At 48.1% G+C, this 26,444-nt stretch overlaps 2 protein-coding genes and 2 non-coding genes across 9 annotated transcripts; 1 reads left to right on the top strand and 3 right to left on the bottom strand.

Annotated features, from left to right (window-relative positions):
- Positions 1-1,006: 1,006 nt before the first annotated feature.
- On the top strand, positions 1,007-2,022 carry OST4 (oligosaccharyltransferase complex subunit 4, non-catalytic). The gene is made up of 2 exons (XM_003411930.4): positions 1,007-1,144; positions 1,791-2,022. Exon 1 carries the CDS (start codon positions 1,008-1,010, stop codon positions 1,119-1,121), a length of 114 nt encoding a protein of 37 aa, XP_003411978.1. The 5' UTR covers position 1,007; the 3' UTR covers positions 1,122-1,144; positions 1,791-2,022.
- A 117-nt stretch (positions 2,023-2,139) lies between these two features.
- Positions 2,140-23,094, bottom strand: AGBL5 (AGBL carboxypeptidase 5). Of its 6 annotated transcripts, XR_010323564.1 has the most exons (15): positions 19,390-20,802; positions 18,977-19,148; positions 18,495-18,658; positions 17,773-17,950; positions 17,323-17,501; positions 16,439-16,895; positions 15,830-15,999; positions 15,357-15,492; positions 14,514-14,716; positions 13,152-13,366; positions 5,310-5,465; positions 3,903-4,015; positions 3,565-3,611; positions 2,778-2,911; positions 2,302-2,410 (listed from the first exon to the last, which is right to left on the bottom strand). XR_010323564.1 is itself a non-coding variant. In XM_023550526.2 (14 exons), the coding sequence occupies exons 1-14, from the start codon at positions 19,824-19,826 to the stop codon at positions 2,239-2,241; spliced, it is 2,886 nt and encodes a 961-aa protein (XP_023406294.2). In that variant the 5' UTR covers positions 19,827-20,804; the 3' UTR covers positions 2,140-2,238. The 6 variants fall into 6 exon arrangements, 5 of the variants coding, with proteins under 5 accessions (XP_023406294.2, XP_023406290.2, XP_064151217.1 ...); XM_023550526.2 differs by lacking the exon at positions 3,565-3,611 and having other exon boundaries at positions 2,140-2,410; positions 19,390-20,804; XM_023550522.2 differs by having other exon boundaries at positions 2,309-2,911.
- On the bottom strand, positions 21,363-21,435 carry TRNAA-AGC (transfer RNA alanine (anticodon AGC)). The gene has a single exon. It is a non-coding gene; the product is annotated as a tRNA-Ala (tRNA).
- TRNAY-GUA (transfer RNA tyrosine (anticodon GUA)) lies at positions 21,774-21,862 on the bottom strand. Its single transcript is given in 2 exon segments — positions 21,774-21,809; positions 21,826-21,862. It is a non-coding gene; the product is annotated as a tRNA-Tyr (tRNA).
- Positions 23,095-26,444: the final 3,350 nt, after the last annotated feature.

The raw sequence follows: 26,444 nt of genomic DNA, 5'->3' as shown, positions 1-26,444 counted from the left end.
CCACAGTCGCCTCTCTTCTTCGTCCTCAGCGACCCACTCTGCCTCGAACCCACGGCCCCTCTTTCTTGTCCCGGTCCTTCCTCCCGTTCCCCCTGCCCTCACATCCGAGGGGTGATTTCCCACTTGGCCCAAGTCCCACGGTTTGGGTTTTGATTCCGGGAGAGTCCGCCCTATTTCCGACGCCCACCTCCGAGAGCGGGGTGGAGGGAGGGAGTCTGGGTGAGGCAGTCACTGGTCAGATCACAAGCGTGGTCGTTGAACTCGGTCCGAACAAGGGCAGAAAGGCTGGCGCCGGGGAGAGGAGCAGTCGCTGCCCCAGCCGTCTCTCCATGCTGCACCGCCCCCTACCCCTATCCCCGCCTCCCAGCCCAGGGAGGGGACTTGGAGGGCAAGACCCAAAGGAAGCACCTGGCTGGGCCAGGCCGGGAAGCGAGGGGTGGGCAGCACCGCAGGGGGCCGGGGAAGGAAAGGGGAGGTTGGACCTAGGGGTCAAGCCGAGTCCCCAGACCGGCTCGCCCGCCACCACACTTTCGCCCTAGTCCACTCCCGGCTCCAGGAGTAGCCACAGCTTTGCTAACCGTCTTCCTGGCCTCACCAGCTGCCGCCAGCTGGGCGACTCGGGAACCTAGGCGCGGGTCTGCGGGCCCGCCCCACCCCCCATGGCTCGACGTCCCATCACAGCCCCGCCCAAGACCCCGCCCCGTGAGAGCCCCCCGCGGGGAGCAGGCGAGACAGCAGGGCTAGAGAGGCCGTTCCGACTGAGCCGCACGGCCGGAAGTGCCTGGGTTGGAACTGAGGCGGCGCTACAAAGTTCCGGCTCCAGTCACCTACCTCCTGCTTGTGCGCTGCGAGCGTCTGAGCTGAGTGGGGTTGATCAGGTGAGAGACACGAAGGCGGGCTCCCACGGGTCAGCCGGCCGGGTGGCTGGTCGGTGGGGGCGTGGACGGGTCCTGGCGAAGGCGAGAAATGCGCCGGCCTGAGACTCAGTGCCTGCTCTTCTCCGCAGGATGATTACGGACGTGCAGCTCGCCATCTTCGCCAACATGCTGGGCGTGTCGCTCTTCTTGCTTGTCGTTCTTTATCACTACGTGGCCGTCAACAATCCCAAGAAGCAGGAATGAGAGTGGCGCTTTCTCTGCCCCAGGTAACGGTCCGGGGCTGTAGCGCCCAGCCCCAGGAGAGTTGAGTGGCGCGGCCGCGCCAGGGCCTGCAGGGTTCGAAACTTCAAATCAGAAAGTGTCGGGGCAAGCAAGATACGCCCAGAACTGGGGCCCTGATCCGCACAGAGAAGGGAGTGCTTTGCCCCCACCCCCTTAAACTGCTTCCCGCTAGAATGGGGGGTGGGTGCCCTAGTGCCCCTCAGCCCCGATCATATGGTTCCCAGTAGGTAGATGGCCACGTTGGTATGGGTGCACGTTGGGGGTGTGGGTACCAAGTGAGCAGTGAGGGTGCCATCCAAAGCTGAGGATTTGGCCTGTCCACTAAAATAGCTCTCACTTTCCTGAAGTTGTTCAGGCCTTTATTTAGGCATAATTTTTTGAGAGAGAGTGTAACGATGTATAGAGTTCTATTTCCATGTCCTGGGACAAGGGGCATTGATTAGGAGTTGGCTTCGTTAGACCCAAGCCATAGAGAAGAAAGGATGGGGCGGGAGGGGGCCATGGGGACCAACCTTAGGTGTGAGTCAGAAACGTAAAAGGGAACAGGATGGATGGGAGTTGATTTCCAAAGGATTTCCCCAGAAAAAATCTGCATTTTCCTTACCTCAGGTCTTTCCCCCTCTTTTCTAGGATTCCAGGACATAGTCTGAGGCAAGATGGAGGGTGTGAGGGGCCTTCACACTTCACTTCATCCCTTCTACCCATCACAACATGCAAAGCAACTACACCTGGATTTTTCCAAACAACTTTTATTTCCTCAAAGTCTTCCTTAACCCTATGGAACAAGAAGCTGCCACTGAATAGGGCCCAGTATAGGGGCTGCTTTCTTTTCTACTCCCCCAATATAAAAATATAGATAATATTTTTTGTGGTCCCAAAATCTTGTGCTGTGGAAGGAGGGGAGGGGTGTCAGGTCCTTGCTTTGTCCTGTCACGGTGCTGTTCTGTGATGCTTTGGACAGTGTGGCTGGTATTCCATGAGTTATGGTTGTCACATGGACTCGGCAGCTGAGGGAGGGGACTAGCACATTTCTCACTATGTTCTCCCGTCTTGGGGCTATATCCTGGTCAAGGCATTATCAGACCCGGGGAGAAACAGTGAGTGAGGGCAATTTAGGGGCAAAACAAACCTCAGCCTGGCCCAAGGGCCCCCTGCTGTAACAAATCCAGGACTGGGAGTCAGACAGACTACAGGAAATAGGAGAAAAGGCAGGGGCAGATTGGGGCCGTGGGGGCCAAGCCTGAGGCAGCCTGCAACAGAGAAGAGAGAAGAATCGGGGTTGTGAAAACTCTGTCCCTCTTCTGATCTGTTAGCCAGGGGCTGGGAGGTCAGAGAGGTAGGGAGAGGAGAAGATGGGCAGAGACAGGCAGGGTACTGCTGTACAGTGGTCTGGTGATAGAACCAGCCAGCTCCTAGGCCTCAGGCCCGAACTAGAAGTTGTTTTCTTGTCCCTTAGCGTGAAGACCAAGGCCATGATGGGAAAGAAAATCAGTGACTAGATTCTTAAAAGTACATTTAGACTTTGAGGGAAGGAAGAAAATTATCCTGAATGGCTGAAATAAGAGTGAGGGGATAGAAGAAGTAGGGTGGGGAGAGGAACTGGACCCTGGTGCTCACCCTGGTGCAGCAGAGCGGGGTCCCGGCTCCAGCTCACTGCTCTCCCTGGTCTGGGGGATAGGGGATGTGGGGCCTGAAGAGCCTCTCATCCCTCTGCGAGTCGGCGGTGAGCCCCGGCCCAACCTGGGCCTAGCCTGCGTGGACAGGAGTGGGCTAAGAGGCTGGATTCTTCCACGAGCTTGTTTGCCTCTAGAGTTTTCACACAAGAGCGTAGCGTAGAAGTCAACACAAGTATTGGGTCTTTGAATTCCTAGACACTGTCCCTAGCTAGGAGCTCTGGTGGCATAGTGGTTAAAAGCTTGTATGCTAACTAAAAGGTTGGCAGTTTGAATCCACCAGCCGCTCCTTGGAATCCCTATGGGACAGACCTACTGTGTCCTATAGGGTTGCTGAGTTGGAATCGACTCGACGGCAATGTTTTTTTTGTTGTTGTCGTTCCTAGCTGAGAGGGGGAAACAAGATAATGACCAGAGAACTCCTGAGTTCAGTCTGTGATTGTGCATTCTGAGTCTTACTTAACTAGGGATGGCCAAAGGCTCCAACATTTAACCTCTCTGGCTACCCATGGCCAAGGTCTGGCTGAGTAGGGAAGCACCATGTGGAAAGACTGGAGTATTGGCAGACCTCCCTCAGATCCTTCTGAGTCTCAGCCCCTGCCAGAGCAGCTTAACTTCACCCATCCAGTCAGCTTGACTGTATCCAACTTTAGCCAACTTAGCATGGGGATCTGGACTGAATCAGAGTTGGTGGCACAGCTGTTTCTAGAAGCAGCAACTAGATGTGTTACCTGGGGAATCCGGGACCCCTTCTGGCGGAAAGTCTCCTCGGGCAGGTCTGGGCAGAAAGAGAGGAGAAGCTAAGGGCAGGGACAGGAAAGCCAAAGCTTGTAGGCTGAGGTTTGGGTGTATCTGACACGGACATGGGTTGGAAGCAAGCAATAGAGAGACCTAACTGATGGGGATGGGAGCACTGGACAGGCTCTCAGCATCTTCTGATTTGCCAGAGCAGCTGGAGAGGCTATAGAGCAGTGCTGGGAATTTCCCCTCCCACTACCCAGATGAATAGTGCCTTGTTGAGTTCTGCCAGAGTTGTTATGCTGGGGACTGGGGAAGACCCAAAAATTACCTGCAATCGGGTCCTGATGCAGGGGGTCCGTGGTCCAGTCCCTAGCAGACCTTTCCCAATCACCATGACAGTCTCTGGCTTGTCCCCTGAGGACAGGAGTGAACTGCTACTCCCTAGAGAACAAAGGAAAGTGATCATCAGGGTAGGGGCAATGGAGAAGAGAGGCAACTTCCTTTAGATCAGGTTTTTCAACCTGGACACGACTGGCATTTGGGACTGGACAATTCTTTGTCGGGGGTGGGGAGGGCTATCTTGTAATTGTAGATGTTCAGCAGCATCCCTGGCCTGGTAGATGCCATCTTCCCCATCCTCCCAAGGTTAATTACTTTTGTAAATTTATAGACCTCAGGACAGATCTTAAACGTTCAAGCATTTAAGGACCAAGCCAGCAGTACCCAAGACTGGTGGGTTGAGGGCCACCCATTGAGAGTTAACAAGCTGAAAGCAGTGGCCTCTGAGTGAGGTAGAAGATACTGGACTGGAGCCTTGGAAATCATTTCTATCCAGCCCTTCACACACCTAGATCTGTAACTTTAAAGGAGAATACATGACCTAGGTTTTTTGTGGATGATAGTCACATATAACATTTGCAGTGATGAAAGGCTAAAGGCTTGTGCCTTTTATCATTCTTTAATTTTGTCCAATGTTGCCCAGGTCTTTTAGGCAGGGAGCTTGAGTAAATAGCACTCTGCAAGGAGGAAAGGCCTCAGGTTCCTCAATTGTAAAAGTGAGGATTAAATGAGATAAAGTGCTCAGCAGTGCCTGGCACATAGTGAATACTCAAAAATGGTATCAGCTGCCGTCGAGTTGGTCCCTGACTCATGGTGACCCCATGCACAACAGAACAAAATGGTGCTTGGTCCTGTGCTATCCCCATGATCGGGTACAGATCGAGCAGTTGTGATCCATAGGATTTTTACCAGCTGATTTTCTGACGTAGATTGCCAGGCCTTTCTTCCTGCTCCATCTTAGTCTGGAAGCTCTGCTAAAACCTGATCAGCATAGCAACACACAAGCCTTCTCTGATAGACGAGCGATGGCTGTGCATGAGGCGCATTTAGCCAGGAATCCAAAGCAGGTCTCCCATATGGAAAGCAAGAATTCTACCACTGAACCATGAGTGCCCCCATATTAGCTATTTTATTATACAAAATCCTTCATTAAATTCCATACAAGGGCTTGGGTGTTAGGGATTTAGGATAATCCCAGTTCACAATTAGAAGGATAATGGATGCCTCTGGTCTGGAGTGGCTTGCGTTAATGTCTGGTCCAGGAGAAAGTCTAGGTCAGATGGCAGCATGGCTGATGGTATTTGCTTAAGCCTACTCAGGAGCTTGGTCTAAGCACTAGGTGATAGGGATGGGAGGATGCTGGTCACCCCAGATCTTAGCGACAGTGGGTACAGACCTGATACGCTGAGCGAGTTGCGCAGTAGGCAGGAGCCCAGGTTGTGTGAGGTGGCTGGGCCAGAACTAGTGGGAATTGGGGATGGGACCAGGCTGCTTGCAGTAGGGCGATGGGTCAGTGGCTGCTGCCGCCGTCTCCTATCCTGGCTTCGGGGCTCTGGGTGGAAGGGACATAAGCAGATAAAAGGGCAAGTAAGCGAGGCACAGTGAGACAGCCTTCATTACCAGCTGGCTCCCTTGATCAGAAGCCTATATTCAAGTTTCTCATCAGACCAGCCTCCTCTCTTCTGAAGTAACTGAGATGGGTAGAAAACCTTGAATATTTATTCTATTTGACCAATTCTCTCAGCCAGTCCTCATCCTACTTCATCTCTCGCTAACATTTCTTGAATTAACCAACCTACTCACCCATCAGTTTATTCTTCTGGCCAAGAAATTACTGAGCTTAGCTTCTGAAACACAAGCTTTTCTGGGTTCTCTTACCTCTACCTGCTCCTCTTCCAATTGCTATTCCGGCCCTTAAATGCCAGTGTTCCGCACCATTCTGCCCTTGGTCTAAACTCTCTCTCTAGCCCTTTTCTCCTGACCTTCAGTCCTAGTTGTCCCCTCGACATTACCTGGAAATCCCCCCCAAGACCAAAAGAAAACTCATTCTCTCCCACCCTTCCTTTTGTTCTTACTTTTGTTAAAAATCTATACGCTAGAAACTTTATTCCATCTTGTGATGCCTTTGCATTTAGATCTGTGTTTAATCAAATCCTGACTACCTCTGCAACTGCTTGAATTCTTTCTTACTCCCTCTTACTATTGCCAGTGTCCAGATACAGGTCTTATTATCTCTCACTCAGGCTTTTGAAAAGATTCTCTGCTGATCTTCCTAGCTCGAGTCTCTTGCCTTTTCCAAACCATCCTTCACACAGATGCCAGAAATTATTATTCTATAACAGACACCTGATCACAAATCACTTTGGTTTAGTCAAGCGGGCAGATACTGAAGGTCATTTAAAGGATAAAGTCTAAACTGTTTGTATGGCATTCAAAGCCGTTCCCTCTGTGGTCCCAATCTGCACATCCTTAGAAGGATCCTGGCTTCATACCCTCTATTACAGCCCCTGTGGGTGTGGTTTCTTCTGGAATATCTGTCTGCTAGTGAGACCTCGGACATCTTTCATGTTCCATCTCAGATGTCACCTGTGAAGCTGCCTTGACCATTACAAGTAGAATTGTTCTCTCCTTACCATCATTGTTCTCTGTTCATGCTAGTAGTGGTTTATGCTCTCTGTCTTCTTAATTAACTAAGTTAGTACTTGTACTTTTAACAGTGCTGGCACATAGCTGGCAACCCTGGTGGCATAGTGGTTAAGAGCTACGGCTGTTGGCCAAGGGGTCGGCAGTTTGAATCCACCAGGCACGCCTTGGAAACCCCGTGGGGCAGTTCTACTCTGTCCTGTAGGGTCGCTATGAGTCAGAATCGACTCAATGGCAACAGGTTTGTGTTTTTTTTTTTGGCACATAGTGATCACTCAATAAATGTTTGGAACTTGAGTCTCTTGAAGGTAGGAACCTTATCTTCTCCAACACTATATATCCCAGTGCTTGTAGAAGACTGCCTGGAAAACCAGATCTTAATTAATGTTTTGTTTACTTGAACACAGATACCCACTGTGGACGATGAGCTGGATCAATGGTACCTGAATCTAAGGGAATATGGTTTTTCTCTTTGAGGCAACTCTTTCTGGTCCGTTCCTGTGGCTAGAGCCACACTCCTTCAGGTCCTGAAGGGTGGGTTCCCATGGGATAGAGAGACCTGCAGGTTTGGTGGGTCCTTATCACAGAGGGGCAGCAGGTCAGAGAGCTGAATTCAGTGGAGCTTCCAGGATGTCATTTGACCCCTAATAAAATAACATGTGTTGGATGTGAAAAGCCTCTAACTTGGGAAGTAGGTGACAGTAACTTCGTCTTGTCTAGCTAAACTGGACAGTAACAAGCAGTAACAAGTTTACTACTGAGAAGTCCCAAACCAAGTAACAAAAAAATTGACACCTATGTGAATAAGGTATGGAAGACAGGTCGAGATGATCTCAGGATGGAAGCTACTCTAGCTATGGAGTTGTGTTGAGATGTTGGGTACCAATTAAAAGTCCAAGAGCTGGTCAAGGGTCCAAAACAGCCACTAAGAGTTAAGGCAGGGAGGCCAACAGGACAACAGAAGTCAGAGTCTCATGGCCACAGTCAAATGACCTGAAACATTACCTACCACCAGTAACTAGATGCTCCAGGACCCAGACCTGGGCAATTCTGTGGTTAAAACGCATGTCAGGATGACATCCAGGTGACAGTGCATAAAATCTATTGCCGTCAAGTTGATTCCGACACACAGTGACTCTACAGGACAAAGTAGAATTGCCCCATAGAGTTTTCAAGGAGCACCTGGTGGATATGAACTGCGATCTTTTGGTTAGCAGCCATAGCTCTTAACCAATACGTGACCAGGGTTTCTGACAGTGCATAGTAGGCAGAAATAATGAACTCACTGGAGGGCGAAATAAGGGGTTTGTAGATGATTTGAGAAATATCTAGATACAGAGGCATGTTAAGGGATGAACCCATACCCAAGGCCCTCACCCAGGAAAGGGTAAGAAAAAGAAAGCAAGCAAGAAAGTGAGCAGTAGAGGAACAACTCAGAAAAGGAGGGTGAGAATGGTTATACAACTCGAAGAATGTAATCAATGTCACTGAATTGTACGTGTGGAAACAGCAGAATTGCTGTATGTTTTGCTGTGTATATTCTCAACAACAACAACAAGAACATTAAAAAGTGGGTGTGAGCCACTAGGACATTTGTAGGTTCTAGGAAGAAACTGCGCAACATTTGAGAACCAAAGCAGGCAAACCATGTCAAAGATGTCCATGTGGAACATAGTAATAAGGGATCGTGGTAAAGATACTAAGAGTACTAAGAAGAGTTTTAGGATAGGAAGCATTGTCTGGTTGAGGAGAGAGCTGATCTGGAAAATAGAAGGCATTTCAAGATGGCATTTCGATCATCACTTAAAAGGAGCCCTCGTGGTGCAGTGGTTAAGCCCTTGGCTGCTAACAGAAAGGTTGGCAGTTTGAACCCATCAGCTGTGCTGTGGGAAAAAGATGTGGCAGCCTGCTTTCATAAAGATTGCAGCCTTGGAAACCTACGGGGAAGTTAGTTCTCTGTCTTTTACTGGGTTGCTATGAGTTGGAATCAACTCGACGGCAGTGGGTTTTTGGGTTTTAAGACCCTGGAGCAGGCCTGTAGATTGGTAAATGTGAGCAGACAGTCTAGTTTCTCGTGTTTTGACTTTTGGTTCCTGGTATAATCCAGGCCTGCTCCATCCCCATTTGAGACAAGTAAAGGAAGGAGCCACAACTAAGTTTCTTGGTTCCAAGGTTACAGAAACAGCAGTTGAAGGTGCAGCTTCCAGAAGTTATAAGGTGATACCTTATGGTAATCAGCTATGGGTTCCATTTAGGGGTGGCAAGATAGTCCTGGACCTAAGGTCTGAGAGATCATCAGAGCCAGACTGACCTCACCATCGTATGAGTTCTACGGCCTCACAGTTTAGAGGAGTAGTTATTTGACTTGTGCCTAGGTCCTGCATCACTCCAGCTACACCCCAGATCTTAATGAATTCTTAATATTACAATGAGAACGGGAACAGTGAACAACCATCTGATTCACGCCCTGATTCATATCCTCTGAGGAGAGGAAAGGTGAGACAAGCATTCATTTAGCTTCCAACTTCTTGCCTTTCATTCATTCATTCATTCCACAAATATTTACTGATCACTTAAAAAGGGCCAGGCACAGCTCTAGATGCTGAGGGAATAAACAGGTGTGTAAGAAGACATTTCCTGCCATCAAATAGGTTTTAATCTAGTACTTAATAGGACATTTTTGTTTGCAGTGGAAAAAGTAAAAGTGATGATGGAGGCACTCGTATTTCCTGCTGACTCACCTCCCAGAGGAACCTTCACTCACCATTGGAATTTAGCTGATCTACCAGAAGTTGTCTATCAGTTGAGACAAGGGATTGCAGAGGCTGAGAAAGAGTTCTAGTAACCTCGGGGTTCCATGACAGAGCTGGGAGGCATGAACATGCCAGTGATAGCCCTAACAGCTGAAGGGTCCTGCTTTTATACTTAACTAACTTGAGTTTTATACCAGTATTCAGCTTGGTAGGCTGGAGGGCCAGGGAATGAGTTTCAGTTATTGAGGTTGTTGCTTGAGTCCTGGGTACAAAATTGAAGGAGACATTTGCACAACCCTGACAGTGAATGCCTTCTTCAATTTTACATCTTAGGCACCTCACTTGCCTCACCCTAGTCCAGCCCTGCTTGAACCTACACATAACCAATAGAAAGTGAAGTTAGCTTACCTATTCCTCCTCACCCCAGCAGGCCCTTTTAGCCTGTTTACATCTGGTTTTGTACCAGTATCTTGTGTGCTTTAGACCTCCCTCACACTATTGTTGTATTAGCTATTCCCCAGGGAATTCCTCTACAGTCCCAACAGCTGCTGGGAGGACAGTCTGTACTTCTGGCCAGGTGGATGGTAACATGATTGTGGGTCTGGGAATGTGGGGTTTAGAACCTGTTTTGCAGCTGGGGAGAATTAGGTAGAAAACGTCCTGGCCTTAAGGTCAGGGGGTGCTGGGAGTCGGAGCTTACTCAAGAGGTTCTTCTAGCCTGCTGTCCCAGCAACATTCCTTTTTGCCCCACTGGCATTCTAAAATGTCATCTGGGGACAGAATCTGTCAGAGTAGTTCCCTCCACCTCTGCCTTATGCTGCTGGTGGGGCTGCTTAGTCCTTTCTGAAACTTTCTGGATAGCCCAATCTCATGTTTGGTTCTAGCCTATGAGGGATAGTCATTAAATGTAGTTAAGTGTGATATAATTTTTATACTTTAGTGGGGAAATTTTTAATAAACAAATTCACAGATTAAAAAAAAAATCCTTTGTCAAATCACAACCCCCGTTTTGAGTTTGGAAAATATAGCTGCTTTATAGTTGGATTTCTGAGGCACGGGAAATCATGTTCTTCCTATTTTGGGACAAAGTATGCTTATGTGTGACAGGGGCCTAATTGCCTGATGTGTGGAACCAGGAAATACCGCTAGGAAATATAAAAAAAAAATATATAGCATAGGACAAATCATGTTGGACAAATATATCAAGTTTTTTCAAGGGTTGGTTGAAGATATCAAGTTCCAATGCCACAGTCTGCATTGCAGGCCTGTATCCATGCCAGGGCCAGTCTCCCATCCTAGGGACCTTAAGGAATGAAGCAGCAAAAACTGTAGCACTAGCAAATGCCCAGAACATAGGAGTTAAGATTCCTGTGATCTGACCTTTCAACTCCTTACAATATCGCTTGTTGCTATTACTAGTAACCCTCTTGACCCCTTGACTTTGGAGACATAGTTTTGTAGTTCTTACAAATATTTATGCAAGTCCATGGTGTGTCTCTGGACTCAAGTCAGAGGCCTCTCTTTTTCTACTTCTAAGTTCATTCACCTGGGGGAACATACCTGCTCACTTGGTTTTACCTGGCACCTGTATATGGATGATTCTTAGATCTTCAAACTTGACATTTCAGTTTGAAATGTCTGTTCCTCTCTCTTCCACCATCACTGACTCCTGCCATGTCTATTTCTAATACTTAAGTTCATCTCTTCTTTCTAGACCCTGGTACAGGCACTAGCCATCTCATGTATAAACTACTGTAAGCATCCCACTTCTCCTGTCCTGTCCAATATATACGGTTCACAGACAGCTCTCTTCCATAACTCTTTTGCCCCCATCATTCTCAGCACACAAATGATGCCATATGTCTCAATTCATAATCTTTGTTTTCAAGACATTTAAACTTCTTCCTCCCACTTCTTTTCATCTGATAGCCTGGAAGGGCTTGACCCTTTGAACCAGCTAGGTACACCTACTTTCTATCCTCGCTACCCAGCAGCTCTGTTCCTGTTCCTGGCTGTCATTTCTCATCTTTGGAATGTTTCTGTCAAACTATATACCACCCATTCTTTAAAACTATTTCTTTGCTGGGCATTCTTTGGCTAATTATGCTTGTGTTTACCATGATGGCTCCCCAAGTCCCCTGTGTGTTTATGTGTATGTGCTTTTGTATTGTATTTACTGTCCTGTTTCCTTTTAAGTTTCAAGTCAATCAACAAGGAATTACTTAGGACTGATGATGCAAATACTTATCTGGGGAAGTAACAGAGAAACAGAATACATGTCCCTCACCTACAGGAGTTTAATATAGTGCTCTGCATTGATTAAAAACTGCCTAGAATCCTCTAGTGAGGACCTCCGTAAAGGCTCTTTACTATTTCCCCTTTGTAGTCCGGGAAGAAAAATTTATGACATTAATATTCCTTCCTTGGAAGGAAAAGCCACAAAAGGCTGATGATTAAAAAAAGAGAGAGAAAGGAAAATTTTACCCAGATTTAAGAATTTAAGATGGGTAAGATGAGGAAACATATATTAGAGCGTGAAAACATAGAAGTTAGAATGACTCTGCCACTTGATAGCTGTGCAATCTTGGACAAGTCATTCTTAAACAGCCTCAGTTTCTTCAACAGAAAAACGGAAATACCATCCACCCCATAGGGTCTTCACTGTTAAATGCTATTCAGTATAAGGCATTATTATTACTTTAATACTCTCCTTCAAAGACAGTGAGCAAAAGTGTCTTCCCAATGAAAAGAGAATCTCAAAGAATGGGATTTGGGATATTAGCAGATACAATCAGTGACAGAACATCTTAGTGGTCAAAGCTGGTAAGGACTTCTGCTCTCTACTGTGACTGCTCTAACTAGCATGGCTGGATTTACATAGCATTTAACCCAGTGAATGCAGTGAATATTCCAGGTCTACCTAAAGCTAGGTTGCAAGCTGAGTAGCCAGGGAAATGCTAACATGGATGAGTGTGGTTTGAAGAGCAGCAAAACTCTCAGCTCCAGCTTAAGAGCCTCCACACTATGGCAAGATTTTTGTAGTCCAGAAGCCACATACAGTATTGATTTGTGGTCTAGTGTGTTTCCAGGAATGGCACTACCACAATCTCTCTCCCCACCACAGTCCAGGTTACTCCCATGGAATGGCCGTGCAGTTACTTCCTCTTCTTTTTCCCAAAAGACCCATCTGTTCCTAGTATAAATTTTGACCTAGAATCTCTTGTCTTATGGCAGGATCTCACCAAGCAAAACCTAGGGGTGCTGATGCAGAGATGAAAAATTGCGGCCACTGATGGAGACTGCTAGACCTCTGCTTTGGAAGCCTCTAATAGCTGTCTGTAGTTGTTCCGTTTTTCTTTGGAAGACTTGGAATCCTTCTGGTAACACTTTCTGAATAGGCTCTGAAGGAAGGATTAATTTCAGCTCATAGTGACCCTGGATAGGATTCTCCATCATTCTACAGTGCTGCTATTTGGCTTCTAAGGACATGTCCTTATTCTGCTCCCAACAGGCCAGACTTACACTGTCCTTGATGTGGAGGTGCTGTGTCTCAGTGTTCAGCACTGCCTCAGCTAGTGGTTCGTTTTTGGAAACTCCCGTCTGCCAGCACGTGCAGAGACCCAGACACCCAGGACTTTCACCTACGGCCACCCAGAGTACCCGTCTGGAGCTCGTGCCGCGGGGAACACCAACGTCGCAGGAGAGGCTGCAGATTCTGCTACAAACTAATTTTATTGATTCACCCCTTTGGCCCAGCCTGGGTGTATCTTCAAGCTCTCACTTTCCCCAGCAATGTCCCAAACAGCTGAATGCCTGTTGCAGGGGCTCCCAGACTGGCTTACCTCTGATGGGGCCCAGCACTCGGTGGCTGACCTTTTGGGTGCTAGAGCCCAGGCCTGGCAGCCCTGCAGGCCGAGTGCCATGAAAAGGAAAGCTGGGGGAATTCTTCATCTGTGGAGAATTTTGTTGGCTGCTGCTGCTTCCACCAGCACTTGTGCCAGTGCTAAAGCTCCGTGCCCGACTCAAGGTGTTTTCAGAGCAGGAAACAGGCAGTCCACTGCAAAGAAGCAGACGCCAGTTAACCCTAGCCAGGGAGACGGCATCCACGTCTTCCCAGGATCTCAAGCTCGGTAAAGCTTCACCTCAGGGGAGAAAGGCATAGGGACTCATTCCAAGGAAAAAGGGAAGAATTCATGTCCACGGGTGAGGTATCTAACCTGGGGCACATCAGCTGATCTCAGAATGCCTGAGAGCCCTGTCGACACACACATGCTCCTACAGATACTAAGAACCATAAGTGCTGTCCCTGAGCAGCTTCATCTCTCAATGAATTTCCTCCTTATCGCCTTGGCCCTGGCCCTTAAATTCCCTTCAGTCAGTTGTTTGCAACCTCTGGAAACTGCCCTCACCCCCATCAGTCACTTTGATTTTATACAGGGCTCTGGAGCAGGGAGTCCCCTAGCCTGATCTTCAGATCTCTAGGAAGTATGTCTAGGTAACTCCAGGTGAAAGGGAAGAGGATCCCCTTCCTAAAAAATGAGCTAATCTTACTGAGAGGGCTTCAGACTGGTTCGAATTGGTTCAGTCATGGCAGTCAACATGAAACCGGAACAGACTTTAATTTTTACAATTTGGGTGATCTGGAATGATAACCAGAACAGGAAAAATTACAGGTCAAAACCCTGGAAGGGGAGACTCGGAAAAAGCATAGTAAGCACTTTCAGGAGCCTGATGCATGAGACTGGATTATTGGCAGGACTGTTTTGTTTTTGTTTGTGGAGATTGACACACATTCAAAGGGGTGTGGTAGGCCACCATCTCTGAGCGGAGCACCGCTGTTTCTGACTCTGCTCAAAATCCCACGAGCAAGAACAGTTGGCTGCTATTCAACACATACCCTGCCCATGTTTGCTAAGAGGGAGACTAGTTTCTAGTGGGGCTTCCACCTGTAATTCTTCCTGTTCTGGTTACTGGTCGGTTCATCCAAATTTTTAAAATTCCGATCTCTTCCAGTTTCACTTCCTCAGCCATGACTGAACTCGGAAGAACCAATTAGAAGTCCTGCTTACCAATTTTAATTTCCCCTGGAAATATGCACCATATGGTACTTTTAGGAGGAGGGAGGGAATAAAAATCTCTTAGCATTCCTCACTCTAGAGCCCTGTTTCATTTCCGTGCCCTTTCTCCCATCCTACTAGTCTTACTTGTTACTTCTGGGTGGAGTTCGATAGCCTCTCTTCTTGTTGACACCCACATTCACAGTGCCGCTCGGGCCTCGGCTGTTGCGCACATGTTTTAGCATCCAGGCCCGTAGGTTAGTGAGGCTGCTGTGCTCTGATAGCACAATTCGAGGCCACGGATTACATTCTGCCATGTCCAGAGCTGCAATGGCCATAGCTCGTCCCACCTGTGGGGAGTCCAGGTTGGCTTAGCATCTTGGTCTTCCAATCCAGGCTGTGATGGGGTGGAGTGCACAGCACAGTGGAGGGGAAGGAGGCAGGTTTAAAATTTGCTCAATGGTATACCCTAACTTTTGTGGCCTAGGCTGTTTATCTCACATGGGTTTAGAGCTGTTCCCTAAACGATTAACCATTTTAGGGCCTTCATCCATTATGAGCAGGGCCAGGTGTGCTTTCTGGCTGGCACCATGAAAGAATTCTCCTAGCAGGAGTTTGGTCTTTTCTATAACCCACAGCTCTTCCTACTCTTCTTGGTGTGCCCTAGGACACCCATGTCATCAAGACTACTGTAGAAGGGGTGCTTTCAAGCCCAGAAATGAATAAGCCCAATAGAATGAGAAGCACAAGCTTAGGGGCAAAGAATCTCTGACTGGATGTGCTACGGGATTCTCTAAGGCATGGGGTCAGAAATAATGCCTGTTCATCCTCTCAATATCATGACAGAGGCATGCTCCTACTAAGGCAAATAACCAGTGGTTAGACAGTGACAGTGATGTGTGTCTCTTCAGAGGACCTCAGGCAGTAAGAGTAAAGCCCTCTCCAGACTTCAAGGTTCCCCCTTTTCCCACTTATCCCATGTGTTCATACCTGCTCAAATAATTCCACAGTGTATCTGGAGGGGAAAGCCGGCGGGGGAGGGGGGCTGGCACGCCCATTGTCATGGCAGGCAGCAGGGATGCTGTTTACTGAGCGTCCAGTGTTGTAGTTGCATTCGAGTGTATAGCTAAGACACAGAGACCTTCATCAGTGTCCTGCCTGAAGAGACATCAGGACAGAACCATAGCGGATGGCCTAGATGGTCTAAGAAGGTAGTCGTTTGTAAAAAAGTGAACACAAATGGGAAATGTTAATCCCCCAAAACTAACAGCTGTTCTCAGCACTATACCACATACTTACAAAGTCCCAAGAAGGGAGAGTCCCAGACTAAAGACAATGATGTTGATGTTGAGCCTCTCTATGAGAAGACTTGGGCTGTCCCCTGCCCCTCCAGTATCCTAGACCAGGTATTGTTTTCCTTAGGGAAATTATTTCATCAACTCCATCCTAGTTTCCACCCCAACCTGTGGATTATCCCTGAGGCTTTGTAGATGGCAACACGGCCGCTGCCCTCCTTAGACTGGCCATCTCTACGGTCTCGGGCATACATGTTCTTCTCTGAGAAATTGCAGCCCTGGAAGTCGAAGTGAGCTGAATTCAAGGAGATGAGCTTTGGATACAGCATGTTTTCTACCTGTTGGAGGGGAGAAAGGCAACTCAGAAAGAGATACAGAAAGAAAGAAGGGACAAGAACAAGAAAGAGATGGCAAACATGCGGCCCAATAACTCAATACACAACAGATACCATCACAACCATCATCAATAATCAACATTATTTCTAGATTTTGGGAAGGTCCAGTTCTGTTTCTAAGCTCAGTAATACAAAAATTTCTTCCTCTGGATTCCCAAACTCTAGGAAAGACTATAATTGCTGACAGCTTGGCTCATGATATAATGACTAAGACACAGGCGCCGGTGCCATCCCTTCTCGGCCCTTCGAAGCTCATTCAAGAGCCTCTTGCGGCATAGGCCTTCCTGCTAGACGGCTACCTTCCCTTTCTGCTCATGGCCTGACCCTTATCTCCTAACCTGCAATACTTCCCATACTCGCAAGACATTCTTAGGATTCCTACCTGGGTGCTCTCATCACTAAAGCTGTTCCCATACATGAAGCAGCCCCTTTTGGAAGCATGTCCATGCAGGTCCACATAGTAAGCAACACCACTCTCCTTGGGGGGGATGGTCTCCGGGGCTGGCTCCTGAACCTCAGTAGACTGTTGTGGCATAATCCACATACTATTGGGCTTCTGGTCTGCTATCTCTGTCTGTTTCCAGGTCTCAGGGTTCTCCCCATCAGATGAGTGCCCAAGATGAGTTTCATTTTGGAGATTGTTGGTTTTCTCAAGGTCAGAAAGGGGAGCATCAGGAGGGAGATGGGGGCTGCGCTGGTGCTCTGAGGGACTCTGGGAGTTCAGACGGGAGTGCACATGGTGGTAGAGCAGCACAGCTTTGGCCCCATAGATGGCCGGGTGCAGGACCGCATCAGGCTTCAGGTACTGACGGTTCAGATTCACTCCACGTGAGTCTGTGCTGTAGGGAAACAAGGACTGAAGCAGGGTCTAGAGGACTGGGCCTGCGAAGGAGACACTAGGGTAGATGAAAAGAAGACTGTGGGAGACTGGCTCATAAAATGAGGCTAAAGTTGCGTTAGGAAAGAATGAACTGTGGACAGGCCCCCTCCCTGATCTGCTATCACCCCCACCACAAAAATCTAAGGATTGCTCCCTCTATCCAGGTGGGCCTGCAGCTATTCCAATTCTATTCCATCCAGAGAGAACCCCTTGATGGCATCACATTCCTTCTTAGGTCACTATGGATAGATGGGCTTGTCCTTGTTAGGGTGTAAGAGACTTGGGAATATAGGAGAAGTTAGATGATAAGGTTAATGGTATTTCACTGAGGTGCAGGGCATGAGGGGGACTGGGGATAATCTAGACAGGTTGGGAAGACTTCTTACCGGTAGTGACCCCGGACCACACCATCAGGGTTCAACATGGGAATCAGCTTAAAGACAAAGAGGCGACGGAGGGTTTGGGCCCGGGGGTCATCTGGTCGAAGGATGAAGTCCAGAAAGCCATTGAAGACAAAGCTAGATGGAGTCTCCCCAGGGTGTACCCTACTGCTTAAGAAGAATATCTGAGATGGAGAGGAGAGCAGTCATTAAGTCAGTTACTCTATAGTCCTACTCTGACTATGTTTATGGAGGGTGAAGGGTAGATGAGCAGGAATAGCCACTGGGTTTCCAGTTGGCTGAATCTTTGAGTGGAGTAGAAGCCTTCACCCTTGCCTCAGGTTGCAGGCTGAGACTGTGTCCCAGACACCTAGAGACAATATAGCGTTAAGCTATCAACAGTGCCTGGAGTTAGAGGAAGGCCAAGGTACTATTCTTTATGCTGTTCCCACTCACCCTCTTGCCTACGAAACGGAATGGTCGGGGGTAGCTGGTATCAGGAAATAGCTGCTCTAGACGGGGCTCTCGGTCTTCTTGAAGCCCATGGCAGGAACTGATTGTTAGCAAATCTACACGAAGTCCATCCAAAGAATAGCAAAGGAGCTCCCGGTGGTAATAGATGGTATCCAGGGGGCTGTAGTGATAAAAATCATTAAGCCAGGAAAACTCCCTAAGTCCTAGCAAGAGGTGGCCATCATCAAGAAGACCCCAGGATTTGTAGGACCTGATCTTTCACCCTAACTTTTGGGGCCTTAAAATCCCTCACAATGTTAAATGAAGCTAAGGATTTGCATGGGTCTGCATTGCCAGAATAAACTTACTGTTTTTTCCCCAGTTTGTGGCTCCCTAGGATATATTATTTTGTACAGACAGAGAGACTTGCCCTCTGTTGGGACCGATAAAGGTGTCCTGAGCAACAGCAGTGCTGGCTAAGTTCTGGTTAACTGATGGGAACTGGGGTATTAGAGGAGGCAGGTGGATGAATAGAGTGTAGGTGGTGGCATGCTAAGGCCAAGGTCACAAAGAAACTTATTTTTCAAAGGTATCCAAAGCTCCAGATCTGCACAGAGAAAAGATTGATAAGGTTTTACTTCAGAGTTCTTAGGGCAAGTTCCAGAAGTAGCACAGGTGCTGTCTGATCGAGGACTGTGTGATAGGAGTAAGAATGGAGTTGGCACCTGCTGTGAGGAGGGTGGTTCTCCAGAAAGCGCTGGTCTAGCTGATTTAGTAAATCCTGGCAGTCACTGTAGGAGAAAGGGTAGCAGAAGGCGAAGAAGGTGGTGGCCCCACGGCCCTCCACAAAACGGTGAACAAAGGATAACACAAACTGCGTCTCTGTCATCTAAGGAGCAGAGGAGGAACAAGGAAGGGCAACATGCCATTAGTGTCAGCACCTAAGCTTCTGCTGAGGTCACCAGGAACCAACCTTACACCCTCATCATGTTTACTGACTTCTCCCGCTCTGATACTTTGCATATCACAACCAGCTCATTCTAGGCTTTCTGAGGCAGTGGCTCATTTTAGACCCCACAATAGAGCTGAAGGGAAAGCGGATACCGCAACCTGGTGTCCCTCCGGCCTACGACTCTGTATCAAGGCAAACTCTTTTTTCCTCCCTTTTAGCACCCAAGCCTTTCTTTCCTCCTGATGGAGAGCTTACCTCAAACGTTGGCCGGTCTCGAATGCGTTCCCAACGTGGCTGGGTGGGCATTGTGCGCACAAAGGGGGCCATGCCCTGGGAATACAGCTTGCTTTGCTTGTTCATGTTCATAATGTTGATCTTGATGAGTTTCCCTGGAGTTCCTCCTCGGACGCTAAAGTAGAACCATGATCTGAGGGCCAGAGTAGGAGGGACAAGTCATATTATAAAGGAGGGTTGGAGAAGGATATGTTGGAGAGCAGGTGCAAGCCAGACTGGGAAAAGGCCATTTAGTAAGGAGGAAGGAGAGGTAGGGAGAGGAAGGGCAGTGTGCTGGTATGAACTGATAAGTCAAAGGGCTAACAAGAGCATGGATTTGGGGACCTGGGCATCCCCTCTTTTCATTCTTTTACCCTCCATTTCTTTCCTCATACCTGTTCCCATTCTCAAATTCTGTTTCGGCACAGTCTGGTCGGGTCCACACATTGAACTCGTAGTCAGGGGAAGAGGCAATGCTGCTGGTGGGGGCTGATGTGCCACTCCCTCCTCCTTCCCCATCACTAGACACAGATTCCACCTTCTCCACATGGGCTAGGTTCCCTGAGTCAAAGCGAGAACTGAACAGCAATCCCCCACAGCGTAGCTCCATGGTGGGGCTGGGAAAGCATCCTCCTGCCCCACTCTGGCCCTGAGAGCTGGGGGAAAAAAAGGGTTTGGAGTATGGAGGAGAGGGAAGAAAAATGAAACCAAGTTTTTTGGTATCTGGATAAATGAGAGCTATTCTTAAGCAGTGCCCTAAAAAGGAAGAGATTCTCTCCCCCTTAGAACACCTGGAAGTGGCCTTATGGAAAAGGTCAAGAGAAAACGGCATTTTGTCCCCGGCCCTAAGGGTTATAACTATAACCTAAGGGACCATCGATGGCAGTGGGTTTTTTTTTTAAGGGACCATATTTTACTACAGCTTGGCTGTTCCAAAATAAAGTGCTCGGTGGATTAACTGTTGAGAACTACTAGACTCCGAGCTTCTCTGCAGCCCAAAGATTAGCGAATATAATTAGAGAAGTCAGATTTCCTAAACCTAGCCAAGATACACCCACAACACATGGTCATCTTTAGAGACAGGCCATTCTGAATCTCCATTTCCTAGATTGGCTCTGCACTCCCCAACGCAGAGCTGAGAAGAACCAAGCTTCTTAGTTTAAGCGGCAGCTTCCTCTCTTCACTCCCCCACCCCTTTCTCAAGTACTGACCAGGCACTCTTCTGTTGCTCCCCTGAGTCCTCCAAGGGCTGGTTCTTCTTTAACACTACCCTACCTCTATTATGGAAGAAAACCAGAAAAACTGGCCTTTGCTAAGCTAAAGGAAACTGAGCAGATGTCACCTGCTCACCTAGCTTAATTCCAGGTCAAACGTGAGAGTATTTCCAACCCCCTCCCGCCATGTAAGCACTGGAGCCCCTGCAAAAGCTGCCCTGGTAGTGGCGGGTGAGTAACGGGTGTCCCTGGCAGCCCCAAAAAACGGTGCCTGGTAGAGTCCCACTTCGGGGTATGGGGATAGCTTCTCGACCCTCAACTCTGGACGACCCTCACACTGACCAAGCTTGCCTTGGGCAGGGTCGGGTTTGGAGGCATGGGATGCGTCGAGACAGACCTACACCTGAGGAAGGGTACAAGGCAGGGACTAGGGGCCTGGAGGTGAGGCTACATAAGTGGGGTAGGGCCGGAGGAAAGCCCGGGCGGAGGGGCAGGGAGGGGCGGGGTCGGCCAGCCGGCCAGGCCGTGGGTCCAAGTAGGGTTGCAGAAGAGCTCGGGGCTGAAAAGGGCTGGGAGAAGGGGGCGGGGCCGGGGCTGGCGGGGCCTGCACTCCGCGCAGAGCCCCTCACCTCTCTCCGGCCGGTGATCCCGCTCCCTCTCCCGCTAGCGAGGCGGCACCTCGGGCCCCGGCACCCGGGCCCTTCACCCGGGACCCAAACAAAACCAGAGCGCCGCGGTGCCGGGACCCCGCTCTGCCGGGAAACAAGAAGTCTCCCGCCTATTGGCCACAGATACGGCTGGCTACCTGCCCAGTAAAGCTCACTGCCATTGGTCAGAACGCGAGGGTTCCCTCGCACGTTACGGGGTACCTGAGGAAGTGCCGTTTGGGGGTTTGGAGGGCAGGCAGGGTGGGAGGATTCTACCCGCTTCTTTTCCGAAAACGGTTAACGGCCTGCCAGCTGGGAGGAGGAAAAAACAAAGTGACCCAGAAATAAACTGGAAAAGACTGACCTGTGAAATAAAAAGACATTGTATGCAAGTACACATCGCTTTACCTACTTCTCAGTACATTATAAAATACCCAACTCACGCTTGTTCAGCGGATCTCCCGATATTCAGAAACATTTCCTGTGCCGGAGGTAAAAAGCCTCACTTGGAGGATGCGGGCATCGATCCCGCTACCTCTCGCATGCTAAGCGAGCGCTCTACCATTTGAGCTAATCCCCCAGCTGCTGCAAAACCTTTTCCCTTTGCCTTACAGGTTATGCAGGATTGTCCACTGACCTGTGGATAAACTGTGATTTAGGACATTTATTCAGTAGGGCGTGGGAAATATTTTTTAAATGAAGCAAAAATCAACTACACATATGTAATAATAATAAAGCCTGACTATAAAGAACATGTTGTCTTTGCGTGTAATACTCAAGACAAGCGTTCTGCAAGCGGACTATTACTTCCTGTGTCTTACCGAATTTCCTCAGTACTCCTGCGTCTTAAGTACACCTTTTTCCTTACATGTAATTGAATTATCAAAGCTTTAAAAAAAAAAAAAAAACCACACGAAGTCCTCCGAGCCGGAATCGAACCAGCGACCTAAGGATTGCCACAGATAACCCACTACAGTCCTCCGCTCTACCAACTGAGCTATCGAAGGCCTCGCTAGCCGCCACCCCTACTGGTCGCCCTCTAATGCTTACTGAGGCGGCATTCTTCCACCATTTGAAAGATTTTTGGTTTGTTTGATTCCCGCTTTCTCTAGCAACAAATCTGAGTCTCACAGAGCACAGAAAACCTCAGATAGAAATGCAAGGAAAGGAAGCTTCCCGACCCTGGACAGAAGAAACAAGGGCATTGCGCTTACCCTCCCGTTTCCCTACTTTCTACAAAACAGTACAAATACGCCGTGGCGCTTTCTCTAGGATTCCGAACGCTTAGAGATCCCGACACCATTAAGCTTCTGGGCAGCATGCCTCCAGCTGTGCGGGTACTCACATACTCTTCAAAATTGTAATACGCAAACCCCGTGTGCAAAATTGATGGATTGTTTTGCTATTTCGGCTCCACACTTTTCATTCAGTTTCTCCGGGGGTGCCAATAAAAGGCAACTGCTCTCCTGATGTGAAGGGCATTCGTTCAGTCAATTAACTAACGTTTCCCAAGGATCTTATTTTTCCTGCCTAGGACAAGACTGAACTGCTGATGGCAAGCAGGACCGCGCAGAAGCCGGCACAGCCGAAACGCCTTGGATCCCGCGACTGGCGGGCTTGGTCCTGAGAGGCGGGCCTGCGCTCGGAAGCGTGCCCAAGCCGAGAACATTCTTCCGCGGCAGGCCTGGGGCGGGCCGGGTGAATTGGTCCCTGCGCCCCCAGAGACCCACGTAGGGGTCCGCCCTGGCCTACAGTTCCGGCGTACGCCTCCTGGTCTTCCGTACGGGTCTGTGCTTAAGTCTGCCTATTCCCGGGGATATCGTGGGTTCCAAACAGGGTCTTCCGCCTCGTCTGGGGTCCCTCTCCTGCAACTATTGCTGCCCGGGTGTCTTCTCTGGGGTCATGGCCTAACCCCACGGCTTCAGTCACCTCTGCCCCTCTCCCGCTCACATCTTCATCTCTCCTACCGCGGGCCTGGAATGTCAGCCCCCAATCCAGTCACCAAACGCTATAGAGTTTTTAAAGCAAACAGAAACAAATACCCAGCTCCTCTATGGAGCTTTCTCCTTGCAGTCTGGTGGGAGTGCGAAGGGAACCGGCCTCCGTAACAGCTTCAAGGACAGACTGTGCTACCTTGAGGGAGCGAGAGAGCGAGTGATTGTTTCAAGCCCCTTGCAGCTCCAACATTCTGTGGTTCTGCTCTGCTGAGCTTTTAATCCCAGGTCTTGTTATCATTGAGCACAACATGGCTTCCACCCTTGTGCCCAACCACAAAAAAAAAAAACGTGAGGTTAATATCTTCCCATTGAGTTCTTGGTTTAACTTTTCATTCTCCTGCTGTCAATGCCTACCATTGTGTCTGAGAGCCTTGGCTTTAGGGTAGTTTTCTTGGCAGGGTGATTAGCACTGTGATTCTTTTTTTGCTGAGAAGCAGAACATATTTATGTTGCTTTCCCAAAATTTGGGGTAAAATTCACATAGCATACAATTAATCATTTTAATTCAGTGGGATTTAGTACGTTCACGGTGTTGTGTAACCACAACCACTCTCTAGTTTCAAAACTTTTCCTCACCCCAGAAGAATACCCCAGACCAGTTAAATAATCGCTGCCTCATTCCTCCCCCCCCCCCCATCTCCTGTCAACCGCTAATGGGCCTTCTGTCTCTATGGAATCACCTATTATGGATATTTCATATCAATAAAATACAATAAGTGCCCCTTTGTGACTGGCTTCTTTCACTTAGCAAATGTTTTTGAGGTTCATACACATTGTAGCATGGTTTCAGTACTTCATTGCTTTTTAAGGCTGAATAATATTTCCTTTTCTCTATATATTATAATTTGTTTATCCATTCATCTGTTTTTGATGGACATTTGGTTTGTTTCCACCTGTGATGGTCCTTAAGAACAGGTATTGAAAAAAAGACACTGGCCAGATCAGTAGCTGCATACCAGGCACCAGGAGATGTATTAATTTGCTCAAGCAATGGAACCACAACTGGAACAGCAACTGCAATTGGAGTCACTGCCTGGTTAAGTTTGCAATGATTCACCGTCATTATCCAAGATCCATCTGTTTTCTGCACAGGCCAAACAAGTGAGTCCAATGGGAATGTGATGGGAATCACCATCCCTGCTTCCTTCATGTCCTTGGTGGTGGCACTAATGTCTGCAATCCCTTTAAGAATGGGCTATTGCTTTTGGTTCACCACATTCCCAGCTAGGGGAAGTTCTAATGCCTTTCACTTGGCTTTTTCTACCATCGTGGCCGTTACTCCACATGTCAAGGATCTACTGTGGGAGTTCTGCCGGTTGCTGAGTATGTCTATTCCAATTATGCATTCTGGAACTGGGGAAATAACTGTAAAATGGGTTCAGGAACCCACTGGACCCACTGTGAGACGGACCTGAGCTAAGACTCCATTAATAACCTAACCTCCATACACCCCTACTCTGACTGGCAGACCACAGTGATGTTTTGGGTCTCCTGGAATTAGTGTCAATTCAGAGCTAGTGTCCAATAATCCCTGAAAAATCTGATTATTTCCTTTTCCCCCAATTAACAGTCACTTCCATAAAAGGCCATAGATCCCACTGGGGAAGACTGGGGGAAAAATTAACAGTATAAACTTTTAGTAGTGTAGTACAGTCCTTCTTCAAGAGGACCCAGCCTCCCCTTCATTAAAAGAGTTGTGGGTCTGTAAACTGGCTCAAGTCTGGGAAATGACTGAGAGGTTGTGACTCTATTTTGACAATTCATGTTAGACTGCCATTCACTTGACCAAGAACTCTTCCACTTATTCAGTAGGTTTCACATCTATTTCACTCCTAAAGACACTACGGCTAATTAGCCAACACCATAAGTCCACGTGATTCAGACTATTCTGATTCCTGCTTTGACTCTGCTTTTCATTAAGGTAACCACACCCACCTTGTCTTTAGTGATTGCCACTTCTTGACCCCTGCCACCCTGGGATCTGATCACCCCCATAGTAATTAGGTTCCTCAGTTCAGTGAGTGCAGTTCTCGCTGTAATATCTGACCTACACAGAAGAGCAATCAAAGCAGTCTTCAGGGATGCTGGGGTTCCTCTCACAAATTTATTTCTCACAGGTGTGGTGAAAGGTGTGTCCTTTAGGCACTCACTGGGTGGGTGGGTAGGTCTGACATGATAAATTTTGCTTTAACATTTTAATTTCCCTAAGCCTTTGGATACCTTCTTCTACAGTATACCAAAGTAGTTCTGGCATTTCAACATTGTTTAATGTAGGCCACCTCTTTGTCCATGTTTCGGTCAACTAACCAAATAAACTGTTAGGTCCTTTTCTAACCCCTTGAGCTGAAACAGTGAACGAAGAATCTGCTTAAAATCAAAACTACAGTGAGATTCCTTGGAACATATCCTAGAGAAATAAGAGCCTCTACACGAACAGATACACGCACACCCATGTTTATTGCAGCACTGTTTACAATAGCAAAAACATGGAAGCAACCAAGATGCCCATCAATGGATGAATGGATAAATAAATTATGGTATATTCACACAATGGAATACTACGCATCGATAAAGAACAGTGAGGAATCTGTGAATCATTTCATAACATGGAGGAACCTGGAAGGCATTATGCTGACTGAAATTAGTCAGTTGCAAAAGGACAAATATTGTATAAGACCACTATTATAAGAACTTGAGAAATAGCTTAAACTGAGAAGAAAACATTCTTTTGTTGTTACGAGACGGGGGAGGGAGGGAGGGTGGAAGAGGGGTATTCACTAATTAGATAGTAGATAAGAACTACTTTAGGTGAAGGGAAAGACAGCACACAATACATGGGAGGTCAGCACAATTGGACTAAACCAGAAGCCAAGAAGTTTCCTGAATAAACTGAATGCTTCGAAGGCCACTGTAGCAGGGGCAGGGGTCTGGGGATCATGATTTCAGGGGTCATCTAAGTCAGCTGGCATAATAAAATCTATTAAGAAAACATTCTGCATCCCACTTTGAAGAGTGATGTCTGGGGTCTTAAACGCCAGCAAGCAGCCATCCAAGATACATCAGTTGGTCTCAACCCACCTGGATCAAAGGAGAATGAAGAACACCAAAGACACAAGGCAATTATGAGCCCAAGAGACAGAAAAGGGCACAGAAACCAGAGACTACATCATCCTGAGACCAGAAGAACTAGATGGTGCCCAGCTACAACCGATGACTGCCCTGACAGGGAACACAACAGAGAACCCCTGAGGGAGCAGGAGAGCAGTGGGATGCAGACCCCAAATTCTCATAAGACCAGACTAAATGGTCTGACTGAGACTAGAAGGACCCCAGTGGTCATGGCCCCCAGACCTTCTGTTGGCCCAAGACAGGAACCATTCCTGAAGCCAACTCTTCAGACATGGATTGGACTGGACAATGGGTTGGAGAGGGATGCTGGTGAGGAGTGAGCTTCTTGGATCAGGTGGACACTTGAGACTATGTTGGCATCTCCTGCCTGGAGGGGAGATGAGAGAGTGGAGGGGGTTAGAAGCTGGCAAAATGGACACGAAAAGAGAGAGTGGAGGGAGAGAGCGGGCTGTCTCATTAGGGG

Source organism: Loxodonta africana, chromosome 12 (genome assembly GCF_030014295.1).
Source record: "Loxodonta africana isolate mLoxAfr1 chromosome 12, mLoxAfr1.hap2, whole genome shotgun sequence".
Lineage (NCBI taxonomy): Eukaryota > Metazoa > Chordata > Mammalia > Proboscidea > Elephantidae > Loxodonta > Loxodonta africana.
Note: the sequence above shows the minus strand (reverse complement) of the source record. Positions and strands in the feature narration are given on the sequence as shown.

What these genes read in the sequence shown, in the direction of transcription:
- OST4 (XM_003411930.4), top strand. Translation starts at nt 1,008, where the DNA reads ATGATTACGGACGTGCAGCTCGCCATCTTCGCCAACATGCTGGGCGTG.
- AGBL5 (XM_023550526.2), bottom strand. Translation starts at nt 19,826, where the DNA reads ATGCCGTTTTCTCTTGACCTTTTCCATAAGGCCACTTCCAGGTGTTCT. An exon ending in CTGTGGAATTATTTGAGCAG is followed by an intron (nt 14,717 to 15,356) that starts GTATGAACACAT and finishes GACTCCCCACAG; the next exon opens with GTGGGACGAGCTATGGCCAT. An exon ending in AGTGCTGGGCCCCATCAGAG is followed by an intron (nt 5,466 to 13,151) that starts GTAAGCCAGTCT and finishes CCTTCCACCCAG; the next exon opens with AGCCCCGAAGCCAGGATAGG.